Below are 14709 nucleotides of genomic sequence, written 5' to 3' on the forward strand. Positions count from 1 at the left end.
GACAGAGAGACCAGGATTTTTTTTGAAGAGACGGGCGCTGAGAGGAGATTTAAAGGTGGGGGTGGGGGGGCAAGAACGAGAACCGTTAACAATGACAGTTAACATGGGAGCCAGGAAAGGAAGTTGGGTGGTCAACAGAAATTGGGATTAGGGAGGAGGTTATATCGACAAGATGAGCTTGGAGAAAGCATGACAAATACCTGAGAAATAGGAGAACAACGCAATTTTAGGTGTCCAGCAGGGGTAAACTTTAGAAGAGTTATGTTCCAGCAGGCTAGCAGAAAGGAGAGATGTGGCAGAGGCAGCTGATCAAATGGTCTCAATCTTAGTGCCATGAGCAACTTGCTCTCATTGCTAGAGTTGAAAGTGGGAGAGACAGGGAAAAGGGGTTTAAGATGACATTTTGCAGTAGAAAGGTGAAGCCAGAGGCTATTTTTCTTTTCTAAGAGCCTCCTGAAATGGTGAGTGCTATTGGGAGGCAAGAGCAGGACCTAACAGTGCTTTATGTGGTCCGTCCAGATGTGGTGACGAATGGCTTAACCTGTTGTCCGCAGTATCTGTTCAAGTATCCATCTTGTATACTTAAGGAAGCAGAGATGAGTGCCATACCAAGGAAACAGCTTAATGGGGACTAGGGCATCAAAGTTGGAAGTGAGAATGTGTTAAGCAGAACAGTAGCTGCAGAAAGCCAAAAAGCTGGAGAGATAGGATTTTGAAAGTACAGTTATAAGAGAACTGAGGGAGAAACTTTGGGGGGGCAGACTGGAGAAAGCTGATACAGAGGAGGAGCTCTTAGTTTCAACAATTTCAGTGGCAGCATTAATTTACTTCTTCTTCAGGTGCCTCAGATAGAGATAAGTTATTTAGATCCAATTGTCATTACATGGAAGAGGAACAGGGAACAGCAGCATGGGAAATTCAGCCTGAAGGGAGCTCCTCCTAGGACTCAGTTTTCCTGAGATCAACGTCACTTGAATTGCAAAAAGCTCCTGGAGGAGGGACAGAGTGGCCAGTCACCTCGAACCCTGTTACTGATGGAGTACTGGATAGCACAAAATCAGGGTTGATGAAACACATAAATGACAGAGGCACTAAAGTGAAGCAGTGAAACATTAAAACTTCACACTTTTGTGTTGCAGAAGGCTTCAGCTTTCTCAATGCTTTCATCATTATTTAGAGGAACAATGTTGAAGCAGATCTTTTACAGCAATTACAATGTAACTCAAATTACATCCAACCATTACCATAACTAATATATTAAAAACCTTGTGTCTGCACACATTCCTTTCTGTGCCATAAAAAAAGAAAATGTTGGAAATAAACAGGAGGTCTGGCAGCATCTTTGGAGAGAGAAACAGAATTAATGTTTCAGGTCGATGACCTTTCGTCAGCTTTTTAAAAATTCATTTACAGGATGTGGGAGTCGCAGGCTAAACCAGCATTTATTGCCAATCCTTAATTGCCCTCGACAAGGTAGTGGTGAGCTGCCTTTTTGAACCGCTACAGTCCATGTAATGTAGGTACATCCACAGTGCTGTTAGTTCCAGGATTTTGACCCAGTGACAGTGAAGGAACGACGATATATTTCCAAATCAGGATGGTGAATGGCTTGGAGGGGAACTTCCAGGTGGTGGTGTTCCCACCTGTTTCTCCCTAAACAGATGCTGCCTGAGCTGCTGAGTATTTCCAGTTTTTATTTCAGACTTCTAGCTTTTAATCGCTCCCCCCACCCAACTCCATTGTTTTTAGTTGAATAGCGCAGTCTCTGAAGTCTCCCTCTGTGCATAGATGTGAAATTCAAAGTTAATTTGCATAAATGATCAAGTATCCGTAGCTCTGAAGAAGAGTCATATGGACTCAAAACATTAACTCTTTTTCTCTCCACAGATACTGTTAGACCTGCTGAGTTTTTCCAGCATTTTCTGTTTAAGTATCTGTGGTTACTGAGATTGTACGTAAATGCGCAGGGATTTTTTTTTTCCATTTAATACAGTAATATACTTTCCAGTTATATGGACAATATAAACTGTGATAAGACATGGCACAAAATTGATAAAACAATTTATTACCCAATAATAGTTAGGTTATCTTAAATACTTTTCAACAGAAAATCTAGATAATACAACTGCCTTGAGAAATAAAGATAAATAATGTACAATTACTAAGGCCCCTTTCAGAAGTAAGATGTACAACCAATATTGAAATAAAAAATGCCAGTCCAGTTATTAAACGGGTTAATTTGAGACATACCCTATCCGTGTAACAGTTGTCCTTCCTCTTCCTGAGAAAACACATCTAGCTGTAATGGTGTCACCATATTTAATATCCATTGAGTTTTCCATATGATAGAAAGCCTGAGATGAACACAAAAACAGAAAGTTCCAAAACAACTTTTAAAAACGTTTCATGGCACTTTTTTTCAAGGATTAATTGAAAAAAAATTAAGTAGATAGCTTTTAAGAGTCAATGGCCCAAAATTTGCTGCCAAAACAACTTGCCATTATTAATGCATAAATCATTCAGCAACTTGTGGTGAGGAAGAGATAACCCATGAATTACAAATCACAATTTGCTGAATGATTTGCACTGCTCCACAATTAGCTTCGTGAAAATGGCAGCTTGCCATCTAACTTCTTATGACTTTGCTGCATTTGTGCAGTAATTGACAATTAAAGTGGCAGGAAATTAGGGCTGGTAATTAAGTTGAAGAGGAGAGTTATGTCCTTGCTATGTCAATCAACCTTTCGAATCCATAAAATGCAAACATTTAAACCCTAGAGTCTCATTGTTATAGGTAGCAAATTGCTTGGAGCTTTTTGTATTTTCCCTATGACTGATGTTAGGCTAATAGGTCTGCAGTTTCCAGTCTTTTCACTCTCTCATTTCTTAAATAGTGGGGTTACATTTGTCACCTTCCAATCTGCAGGAACCATTCCAGGGTCTTTAGAATTTTGAAAGATGGCCATCAATGCTTCTATCTCTACAGCTACCTCTTTCAACACTCTGTGATGTAAATCCTCAGGGCCAGGTCATTTATCTACTTTAAGTCCCATTAATTTCTCTGGTACATTTTTTTATTGATATAAATATCTTGCATTTCCTCATTTACACTAGTCCTTTGATTCTCTTTTATTTCTGGGAGGTTTTTCATATTTTCCTCTGTGAAGACAGGCACAGTGTATTTGCTTAGTTTCTCTAACATTTCCATAATCCCCATTATAAGATCTTCTGACTCTGCTTGGACCCACATTTGTTTTTGCTAATCTTTTCCTTTTTACATACCTATATAAACTTTTACTGTTCATTTTTATGTTTCATACTAGTTTACTCTCATATTCTGTTCTCTCTTTCTTAATCTTTTTCTTGGACCTTTGTAGAATTTCAAAATGCTCCCAAACCTCAGGCTTATCCTTTTTGGACAACTTTATATGCCTCTTCCTTTGATCTAATACAATCTTTGATTTATTTCATTAGCCACGGTTGGAACACTTTCCTTGCTGTGTTTTGTGCTTTGAAGGAATCTATTTTAATTACAAACTCTCCATATGCTAGCCATTGCCTGTCTACAGTCATAGCTTTTAATGTAGTTTCACAATCCACCATAGCCAATTTGCTTTTCATACCTTTATAGTTTCCTTTGTTTACATTTAAGATCCTAGTTTCTGATTGAACTACATCACTTTCAAACTTAATGTAAAATTCAATCATATTATGCTCACTCATTCCTAAAGGCTCCTTTACGAAAATATTATTAATTATCCTCTTTTCATTGCACAATACGAGAAATAAAATAGTCTGTTCTCTAGTTGGTCCCTGAACGTAATGCTGTACCTGATACATACTTGAAAAGACTCCAATTTACCCTCCTTCTCCTCGGTTGTTTTTTGCTTTCTTTCTCAATCCTTAAATATCATTGGTTAAGCGGACGGACTGATGGCCCTGTTGTTCACCAAGTTCTTGGTTGCCCTGCTGCCATTGTGGCAGCATCAGCCCACGCTTGCAGCAACTTACAGGGCAAAAATGTTGAATTTAAGGGTGTGGGGAAAAGTCTAAATAATGGGACACACTACAAAAATCCTGCTCCAGCAAGAATTGAGCCAATATTTGCAGATTGTATGAGCTGAGAAATAGACAAACCTGTGGCAGTTGTGGACTCTGTCGGCCTATTAATGTCCATTTCCCATCTCTTACTCTGTATCCACTAACCACCTGACCTAAAATTACAGAAATCAACACTGAATGCGCAGTTATTGGTATAGTTTAAGTAAAAATGCACTGAAACATAATTGTACCTTAAAAGGTTATTACTGAAAATTATGACTAGAGGTCAGTCAGTTACAAATTGCATGTCTGGTTAACATGTGCAGTCAGAAGAGACAAAAACAGCTGGGTCACACTAACATGTTACTTTCTCCAATAAGCATTGATTAAAATACAATTCTATTTCTAGAAAGTAACTGCAGACGTGAACAGATTTCAAACATCTATTGATAGCAACAGAGAGGTTAAACAATTACCTGGGTTATACTTAGTATTAAAGGCAGCTCAACTAATTCCTTTAATGCTGAAATTTTTTTGTTCATTATCAACGTGAATAATGTGCATTGCAGCATAACAAATTTAAAACATAATATATTAAGCCTGCTTCAGCGACAGCAATATTTCTAGTACCAGATTATGCATGTACAATATTACAATATTTAAAGTGGCAACTTTAAACAGGGAAATTAAATACTGCCCCACTTACTTGATTCATATTTACTATTAAGGTTCTCATTCTCTATGGTTCCAATATGTTACTCCATTTTATTCCCAAAGTGTTGCAAAACATGCTGATACATTGTTGCACATACAACGAATATACTCAATAGGGCTTTCAGATTACATGAATTCAACACTATGGATATCTCATCGTGCAATTGGATTTTACAAGCAACAATTGAGCAGGGCACTTGAAAAAAATTCAGGGTAGTCAGGCAGAGTCAAAGGGTTTTGCGAAAGGGACATCATGGTTAACCAATTTATTGGGAGTTCTTTGAAGAAGTAACATGTGCTGAGGATAAAGGGGAAACTGGTGGATGTACTGTATTTAGAGTTCCAAAAGGCATTTGACGGGATGCCACATCAAAGGTTATTGAGAAAGATTAAAAGTTCATGGTGCAGAGGGTAACATATTGGCATGGATAGAAGGCAGGCTAGCTAACAGGAAACAGGGGGTAGGTATAAATGGATCCTTCTCTGGTTGACAAGAGGTAATGAGTGGTGTGTCAAAGGGATCAGTGCGAGGGCCTCAACTTATTATAATTTATATAAATGACTTGGATGAAGGGACCGAAGGTATGGTTGATAAATTTGTTGATGACACAAAGATAGATAGGTGAGTAAATTGTGAAGAGTACACAATGAGGCTACAAAAGGATATGGATAGGTTAAGTGAGTAGGCAAAGGCCTGGCAAACAGAGTATAATGTGGGAAAGTGCGAAATTGTCCATTTTGACAGGAAAAATAAAAAAAGCATATTATCTAAATGGTAATAATTTGGCTCTGCAATATATTGCAGAGTCAATTTTTTAAAATAAGTATTTATTGGACAATGGTTTTAGAAATGTCCAGGTTACATTTTATGTTCCAATATCAGATATACATTGTGCAGAAATATTGACTCAAAGAAACCATCTATAATTTAGAGCATGTTAAAAATTTTGGCCTCAAATTCCCAACCCAACCTGTTGGAATATAGAACTGGACCTGGATAAACCGGGTTTGGGCCTCACAATGAGGACTCCAATGACCAGTTAGAGCAAGTGTTTGTGCCCACTTCAAATATGGTCATTGGCTTAGGAGGAGCCAGGACTCCCCATGCTATGTTTTTCCACTTTTCCAATTCTCAAAGGGCTCTGGTGTCACTCCACCAGAGGTACTGTTATGATCCCAGCTGATGTCACTACTGGACATGCCACATCCAAGGTGGAACCCGGCTTTATAGACCCTAACTTTTATTTTTTGTTTACAAACATGGAGGGCGACTGCTGATCAGAGTTACAGGAATCAGCTGATAAACTTTTAATAAAAGAATAAAACATTTATTAAACAAGATTAACTATATTACAATACACCAACACCCATACCTTTACAGATATATACAGATTTGTAAGGATAACACAAGTTACAAAAGAGATCTTGTACTCTAATGTGCCCAGTAAGTGTACAGTCCATTAGGCAGCCTGTGGTCAGACACACCGAACTCTGAAATCAAGTGACAGATGCCACCCAAAGCAAATGCTATGGATCTCTTATCAACTCCCCCCTGAAGACACTTGTCAACCAGTCTCACTGAGCTCAGTCTTTCACACAAGGGTTTCCAATCTCCACTCTCAAAGAACACCCTTTGGAGTCTTCTCCCAAATGGCACTTTCTCCCAAACGCCTTCCACAAGGGTCCACCTCCAGGCTTCGAACTCTACTTTTGTTGTTTCTGTCCCCTGGATCGCCGCATGCATTTCCTCACTAACTCAGTCATGCCAATAGAACACCACTGCTTCACATGCCCATAGTAAAGAATTACAGGCCTTCACCTGTCTCCTTGGATCTTCTGGCTTCTCGCAAGCCTATTTTGCTTCAAGTTTGCTTCCTGCAGCTTTCTCCCTTTCAGCTTGGAGCCTTCCACTCTGCTCCTTGCGTTCACTTCCACTGAACAGGATCTTTTTCAGGTTCCTATCCTTGTCCTTTTACTAGATTGTCCTCTTGGGACCTTTCCTGTTCCACTCCCCTGGATTTGGGGCATTCTTCTTTAGCTTTTGGAACCTGCTCCTTGCAGATCCCTCTCCTGTGTCTTGCTTATCCTGGCAGCTGGCTTCAACTTTAGTTTGGGACTTGCTATCTGTCCCTCTCCTCTGCTGCTTCTGCGGGCAACTCCTTCCAACTGAACTCAAACTGCTTTTGGTTCCTCTGTGTCTGTGTGGGGCTCTGTCTCTCTCTCTCTACTCAAGTTGCTGGGCAACAGCACAGTTTTTTTTCTACCTTGTTTGTTTTAACTCCCCCTTCAAGAGTCATAAAATCTCATTAAATGCAGGCATATTTTAAAGTGAAGCTAAAACTCAGGTTTCATCCTTTTAACCCACAAACACAGAAATACAAATTATTAAATAATAATAATAAATTGTATTTGTGTTTGTGGGTTAAAAGGATTTAGGCTTGAATTTAGGAGGGTTGATCACTAAGTTCGCGGATGACACAAAAATTGGTGGGGTGGTAAATGGTGAGGAGGATAGCCTTAGATTACAGGAGGATACAGACGGGCTGGTCAGATGGGCTGATCAGTGGCAAATGGAATTTAATCCGGATAAGCGAGAGGTGACATACTTGCGCAGGGCAAACTAGGCATGGGAATACATGATGAATGGTAGGACCCTGGGACGTACCAAGGATTAGAGGGACCTTGGTGTGCATGTCCACCACTCCCTTAAGGTAGTGGGACAGGTAGACAAGGTGGTTAAGAAGGCATATGGGATATTTGCCTTTATTAGCCGAGGCATAGAATATAAAAGCTGGGAGGTTATGCTGAAACTGTATAAAATGCTGGTTAGGCCACAGCTAGAATATTGTGTGCAGTTCTGGAATCCGCATTAGAGGAAGGATGTGATTGCGCTACAGAGAGTGCAGAGGAGATTTACCAGGATGTTGCCTGGGCTGGAGGGTTTTAGTTATGAGGAGGGATTGGATAGACTGGGGTTAATTTCCCCGGCGCAGAGGATATTGAGGGGGGACATGATTGAGGTGTATAAAATTATGAGGGGCATAGATAGGGTATACAGGGAGGAACTTTTCCCCTTGGCGAAGGGATCAATAACCAGGGGGCATAGATCTAAGGTAAGGGGCAGGAGGTTCAGAGGGGAAGTGAGGAAGAATTTTTTCACCCAGAGGGTGGTGGGAATTTGGAACTCTCAGCCTGAAAGGGTGGTAGAGGCAGAAATCCTCATAACATTTAAGAAGTATTTGGATCTGCACTTGTGATGCCATAGCATCTAAGGCTATGGGCCTAGTGGAGATAGAGTCATAGAGGTCTACAGCACAGAAAAAGGCCCTTCGGCCTATTGAATCTGCACCGGTCAAACAAGTACCTAACTATTCTAATCCCATTTTCCAGCACTAGGCCCATAGCTTTGTATACCACGGCATCATAAGTGCACATCCAAAACTCCTTAAATGTTATGAGGGTTTCTGCCTCTACCAACCTTTCAGGTAGCGAATTCCAGACTCCCACCAACCTCTAGGTCAAAAAATTCTTCCTCACATCTCCTCTAAACCTCCTGCTCCTTACCTTAAATCTATGCCCCCGGTCATTGAACCCTCCACCAAGGGGAAAAGTTCCTTCCTGTCTATCCTATCTATGCCCCTCATAATTTTATACACCTCAATCATTTCCCCCCTCAATCTCCTCTGCTCCAGAGAAAATAATCCCAGTCTATCCAATCTCTCCTCACAACTAAAACTCTCCAGCCCAGGAATCCTCCTGGTAAATCTCCTCTGCACTCCCTCCAGTGCAATCACATCGTTCCTATAATGCGGATTCCAGAACTGCACACAATAGCTTAGCTGCGGCCTAACCAGCGCTGCACACCAAGTTCCCCCTGATCCTCGGTACTTCCCAGGGTCCTACCATTCATTGTGTATTCCCATGCCTTGTTTGTCCTGTCCAATTGCATCACCTCACACTTATCCTGATTAAATTCCATTTGCCACTGATCAGCCCATCTGACCAGCCTGTCTATATCCTCCTGTAATCTAAGGCTATCCTCCTCACTATTTACCACGCTGCCAATTTTCGTGTCATTGGCAAACTTATTGATCAACCCTCCTACATTCAAGTCTAAATCGTTTATATATACCACAAACAGCAAGGGACCCAATACCGATCCCAGTGGAACTCCACTGGACACAGGCATCCAGTCACAAAAACACCCCTCAACCCTCCACTTCCAGTCAGTCAGCCAATTCTGCATCCAATTTGCCAAATTGCCTTGGATCCTATAGTGGTGGCACTGCTGAGGCTGCTGTGTTGCTGGCCCTCTAATTGGACTGGCAGCTCTTGGGGGCAGGCTGCCCAGATGGCAGCCACTTACTTGGCTGCCATTGGTAACATGTGGTCCCGCTGAAACAGGGTCACCTTCTAGTCAGTTGGAAGGTGGGGAATGTCATCGTTGGACACAGTCTACATATTCAAAGAAGGACCCAGCTAACTTGCCTGCTGAAAAAAGCAGATTAAGATCGGAACAGGGAGGGTCAGCTGCAGAATCACGGTGGGTAAGTGATTGGCCTCATTTTTAACTCCTCCCATTCTGTTACCAATAACAGGGGAGTTAATATTAGGGAAATGTTTCAAGAGTCTTGAATAACAGGTGTAAAAGCATTTAATTTCATTTTTAGGTACAAAAGCTTCATCATTTAGCTGATTATCACACAGAATAAAGATCAAAACCAAAGCTGCCAGCAATTTAGACTGGCCACGGCTGCAAGGCCAGTCTGACCAGTCATATATCTGTACATTTTCAGTAATGAAGTTTAGAAGATTTGATGCTCAGGCGATGTATAGAGATGAGTGTTGTTCTTGTTTTCCACAAGAGAACTTGAGCTCACACTATTATTCTTAACACAAAATCTTGAATACTGCTGGTCTCAGACTCCCACAAGGTTTTAATGAGAACCAGGATAGCTGAAATATGGATAAATGAGGTTCAAATGTACTTTGTGGATTCTTATATTCCAAGGAAACATCATCACATCACTGCACTGCATACCAGATGATGGGTTCAGACTCCCATTTTAGATACTCTCCTTCAGAAATTTCTCCAATAGTTTCCCTACCACTGATGTGAGACTCGCTGGCCTGCAGAACAGCCTTGGTTCAAATATGGACAAAAGAGCTGAACTCTCAGGGTGAGAGAGTGACTGCCCTTGACATCAAGGCAGCATTTGACCTAGTGTGGCATCAAGGAGCCTTAGAAGAACTGGAGTCAATGGGAATCTGGGAGGAAACTCTCCACTGGTTAGAGTCATCCCTAGCACAAAGGAAGATGGTTGTGGTTGTTGGAGGTCAGTCATCTCAGCTCCAGACCATCACTGCAAGAGTTCAGGATAGTGTCCTCAGCCCAACCATCTTCAGCTGCTTCATCAATGACCTGCCTTCCATCATAAGGTCAGAAGTGGGGATGTTTGCTGATGATTGCACATTGTTCAGCACTATTCACGTCCTCTCAGATACTGAAGCAGTCTGCTTCCAAATGCAGCAAGACCTGGACAATACCCAGGCTTGGGCTGACAAGCGGCAAGTAACGTTCATGCTACACAAGTGCTGGAAAATGGGATTAGAATAGTTAGGTGCTTGTTTGACTGGCACAGACTCGATAGGCCAAAGGGCCTTTTTCTGTGTTGTACACCTCTATGATTCTATAAATTAAACTTAAACTTACAGATATACCTTATTCCTAACACACCCAAATACACACATAACTTACTTCAACTATCTCTATTTCCTAATAGTACCCTAGGCCAGTGCAGCCATACCACCAATAGCAATTAATTGTGGGGCATGTTGTTGGCTTCAGGATCGAATCCTAGCCTGGACCCCTGAAGGAGACAGACAAATATGAAATAAAATATTTTGAAGCAGCCCGTTACAAGAGCGTTATGGGAAGAGGGGAAGAATACAGGTAAACATGCACCGTTCCCCCGGATTAGCTCTCCATCCAAACTTTGAGCTGTCTGGTATGTGGGCAACAGAGACGCACCTCTTGGGGGCCTCCCTCAATCCAGGAAAGTCACTGGGCAATGCCAGACATTCCTGTCAGGCACATCTTGGCAGCTATGTCATAGATTTTGTTAGGAAATAAAGATAGTTTAAGTAAGTTATATTTGTATGTGTGTGTGTGAGGAATGAAATTTCATTTGGATTTCTGTATTTGTGTGTTAAGAAAGGGGGAAATTGAGTTTTAATTTCACTTTAAAAGATGCCTGCACTTTAATGAAGAATTTATGGCTCTTAAAGGAGCGGTTAAAGCAAACAAGGTAGAAAAAAAACTGTGCTGTTGCCTAGCAACAGGAGGCCCCACAGGGACAGAAAAGTAGTTTTGGTTCAGTTGAAAGCAGCTTGAGCAGTTGGAAGCAGCATAGCAGGGGAACAGATAGCAAGTCCCAAACTAAAGGTGAAGCCAGCTGCCAGGAGAAGCTGAGCACAGGAAAGGGATCTGCAGGAGCAGGTTTGAGAAACTAAAGAAGAAAGTCCCCAACTCCAGGGGAGTGAACCAGGAAAGGTTGCAAGAGGACAGTCTAGTCAAAGGACAAGGAAAGGAATCTGGAAAAGGTCCTTATAAGTTAAGAGTGAGGAGCAGAGAGGAAGGCTCCAAGCTTAAAAAGAAGAAAGCTGCATGGAGCAGACTTAAAGCAAAAATGGCTTGCGAGAAACCAGGAGGTCCAAGGAGACAGCTGAAGGTCTGTAACATTTTACTAAGGACGTGTGAAGTAGTGGTGTTCTGTTGGCACAGCTGAGCATTTGAGAGACAGTGCGTGGAAGAAAGTTTGAATGCACGTAGTGATCCAGGGGAGAGGAAGATTGGAAGAGAGTTCGAAACCCTAGAGTTGGACCCTTGTGGAAGGTGTCTGAGAAAAAGTGTTCTTTGGGAGAAAATTCCAAAGCAAATTCTTTGAGAGTGGAGATTGGAAACCCTCATGGGAAAGACAGAGTTCAGTGAGACCGGTTGGCTCACAGTATGACAAACGTCTGTGAGGGGAGTTGATGAGAGATCTATAACATCTGTTTGGGGTGGCATCTGTCACTTGGTTTCAGAGTGTGGTGTGTCTGACCATAGGTCGCCTAGTGGTTTACATGGACTGCGTACTTACTGTGAACATTAGAGTATAAGATAGCTTTTGTAACATGTGTTATCCTTACAAATCTGTATATATCTGCAAAGATATAGTTGTGGGTAAAGGAGTATTGTAATAGAGTTGATATTTTCTCGTTTAATAAATGTTTTATTCTTTTGTTAAAAGTTTATCAGCTGACTCCTGTGACTGTTCAGTAGCCACTCTCCACGTACCTAAACAAAAAATTAAAATTCGGATCTATCAAGCCAGGTTCCACCCTGGGATTTGGCTCGTCCAGTAGTAACATCAGCTGGGATCAAAACGATTTTCAGGGCCTTTATATTTTAATGCATTTCCTGCCTATAAAACTTTGTTTCCTGTTGTCAACTTTTCCTACTATAATTCCCCTCTCAAGATTAATAATGAGTTTAGAATGGAAATGCTCTTCTCAACATGTAACACTGTTATAATAACCATCAATTAGTGATGGTGCTACATTATCTCAGCTTTGCACATTCCAGGTCCTCAGGTTGTTATAGCAGAAAAATTTCCATTCCAACCAATCTATTTCTCTACTTTCCAAATTGCCCTATACATTTTACACTATTTATAAACAATATGGGGAATGGTATTTCTGGCAATATTAGCAAGGTTGCTGAATATCATAAGTTTATATGATCACACCACTGTAAAATTATTTACAGCTGTAAGATGTTATAACATCTTAAAACAGATAAGATGTTATCTGCAGTAACCAGTCCAGCTTGCATATCTGTGCCATGCATAAACTTGATTAGGTCAGGATTAGCCCACTGAAATTCACTATTAAAGTTCAGAAATTACCATTTCAATTATCCATGGAACCAGCTCCAAGACAGAAGTGGTTAAAATGAGTTGAGAAAATATGATACTGGTGAGCATTCGGTTAACAAGGAAAGATTCAAAATAATGATAAACACGGATGATCAAATTCTCTACAGAAACATGATGATGTGCTATTTACAATAGGGATGAGTCATCTGTGGAAAGCAATGACAATCTGGGATTGTGTGGGTTATAAAACTTGATTAATATCTTCAGGTTATACCCTTGGAGATTCATCTTTGAAATTTACCCATTTCTTTTGTTGCTTCTTTGAGGTGATTGTTTTAATTAGCGGGTATAAAACCATAGGGGTTGTAGAGAAAATAGGCTTAATGGATTGAGTCACTTATTCACATTCCATATGTTCCTATAACTACATAGCAAAAATATAATTAATTTATAATGCCAACATTTTGAGATGGTTTCAAAATTTCTGCATTCTTATAGAAAAACTTTCTCATGCATTTCAGGAAAGGAAATCAAGAAAGACAACATTGTTCTTACCTAATTGATGAGTATGTGTTCTGAAAGCAAATGGATGTATAGTAGTCTGTTTATATAAACAGGCAATATCTGCATTTACAACTGAAAGAAAAAAAAAAACATATTTACAAGCAATACATTATACAGAAATTACAGCTCAGTAACAGGCCATTTGGCTCATCTAGTCAATGCCAGCATTTGTGCTGCACAAGTCTCCTACCATCCTTCTTCATCTCACCATATAACTTCCTAATTCTTTCTCCCCAGTTTATTTATCTTTTAATGCAGCTATATTGTTCACATAAACTTCTTGTTGTGTTAGCAAGTCCTACATTCATACTATCCTTTAGGTAAGAAACTGTCTCCTGAATTCCCTAAGAATTTATTACTATCTCATATGTATAGCCCCTAATTTTGGTTTCCCCCAAAAGTGGAAACATCATCTCTACATTTTCCTTATTATTGTAACACACAGAACAGGGTTCCCTGATGAGTCTGTGGGAATGCACAGTGAATAGCTAAGCTATATGGACCAAAACGGTCTAAGGTTTCATTAAGCAAAATATATGCTTATAAACTGTTAAATCTCAAACTTCTTCCAGTTCATTGACCTGAAACTTTAATTTTGTTTCTCTTTCCACAGAGTGTTTCTAGTATATTCTGTTTAAATTTCAGGTTTGCAACATCTGCAATATTTTGACAACCAATAAGCACAAAGTCACTTAATACATCATGGCACTGCACACCGTTTAGCATGTAATTTATGGTCATAAAAGGCCATTTTATTTTAACCTTCGTTTCATACCAAACTCCAGAATTCTTACTGTACTGCATTCGTTGCTCCCAATGCGGTTTCCTCTACATTGGAGACACCAAACGCAGACTGGGTGACCGCTTTGCAGAACACCTTTGGTCTGTCCACAAGCATGACCCAGACCTCCCTGTCGCTTGCCATTTCAACACTCCATCCTGCTCTCATGCCCACATGTCTGTCCTTGGCCTGCTGCAATGTTCCAGTGAAGCTCAACGCAAACTGGAGGAACAGCACCTCATCTTCTGACAAGGCACTTTATAGCCTTCCGGACTGAATATTGAGTTCAACAATTTTAGATCATGAACTCTCTCCTGCATCCCCACCCCCTTTCTGATCCCCCTTTTTTCCAATCATTTATACAGATTTTTCCTTTCCCACCTATTTCCATTATTTTTAAATGTATTTCCATCCATTATTTTACCTCTGCCTTTTAGTCTATTTCAATCCCTTCCCCACACCCCACCCCCACTAGGGCTATCTGTACCTTGCTCATCCTGCCTTCTACCCTTAATGTCGCCTATCAGCCCATTCCTGAGAAAATATCACCACCTTCAACACCTCTTTGTCCTTTTGTCTATGACATCTTTTGGCTATCTCCATCTAACACTGGCCCTCTATCCAGTTCTATCTGTCCCACCCCACCTTAAACCAGCTTATATTTCACCTCTTTTCTACTTTTCCTTAGTT

General features: G+C 40.6%; 1 protein-coding gene across 4 annotated transcripts in view; it reads right to left on the minus strand.

Annotated features, from left to right (window-relative positions):
• The window catches only part of pam (peptidylglycine alpha-amidating monooxygenase), a 347354-nt gene that overhangs the window by 141556 nt on the left and 191089 nt on the right, over positions 1-14709 (minus strand). For all 4 annotated transcript variants that reach the window (XM_041185953.1, XM_041185952.1, XM_041185950.1 and 1 more), the window contains 3 exons: positions 13230-13310; positions 4138-4214; positions 2251-2354 (listed from right to left, as the gene is read on the minus strand). In XM_041185953.1, coding sequence (XP_041041887.1) covers positions 2251-2354; positions 4138-4214; positions 13230-13310 — 262 coding nt within the window. The remainder of the gene's footprint in view (positions 1-2250; positions 2355-4137; positions 4215-13229; positions 13311-14709) is intronic.

The sequence above is a fragment of the Carcharodon carcharias genome, chromosome 4 (assembly GCF_017639515.1).
Source record: "Carcharodon carcharias isolate sCarCar2 chromosome 4, sCarCar2.pri, whole genome shotgun sequence".
Lineage (NCBI taxonomy): Eukaryota > Metazoa > Chordata > Chondrichthyes > Lamniformes > Lamnidae > Carcharodon > Carcharodon carcharias.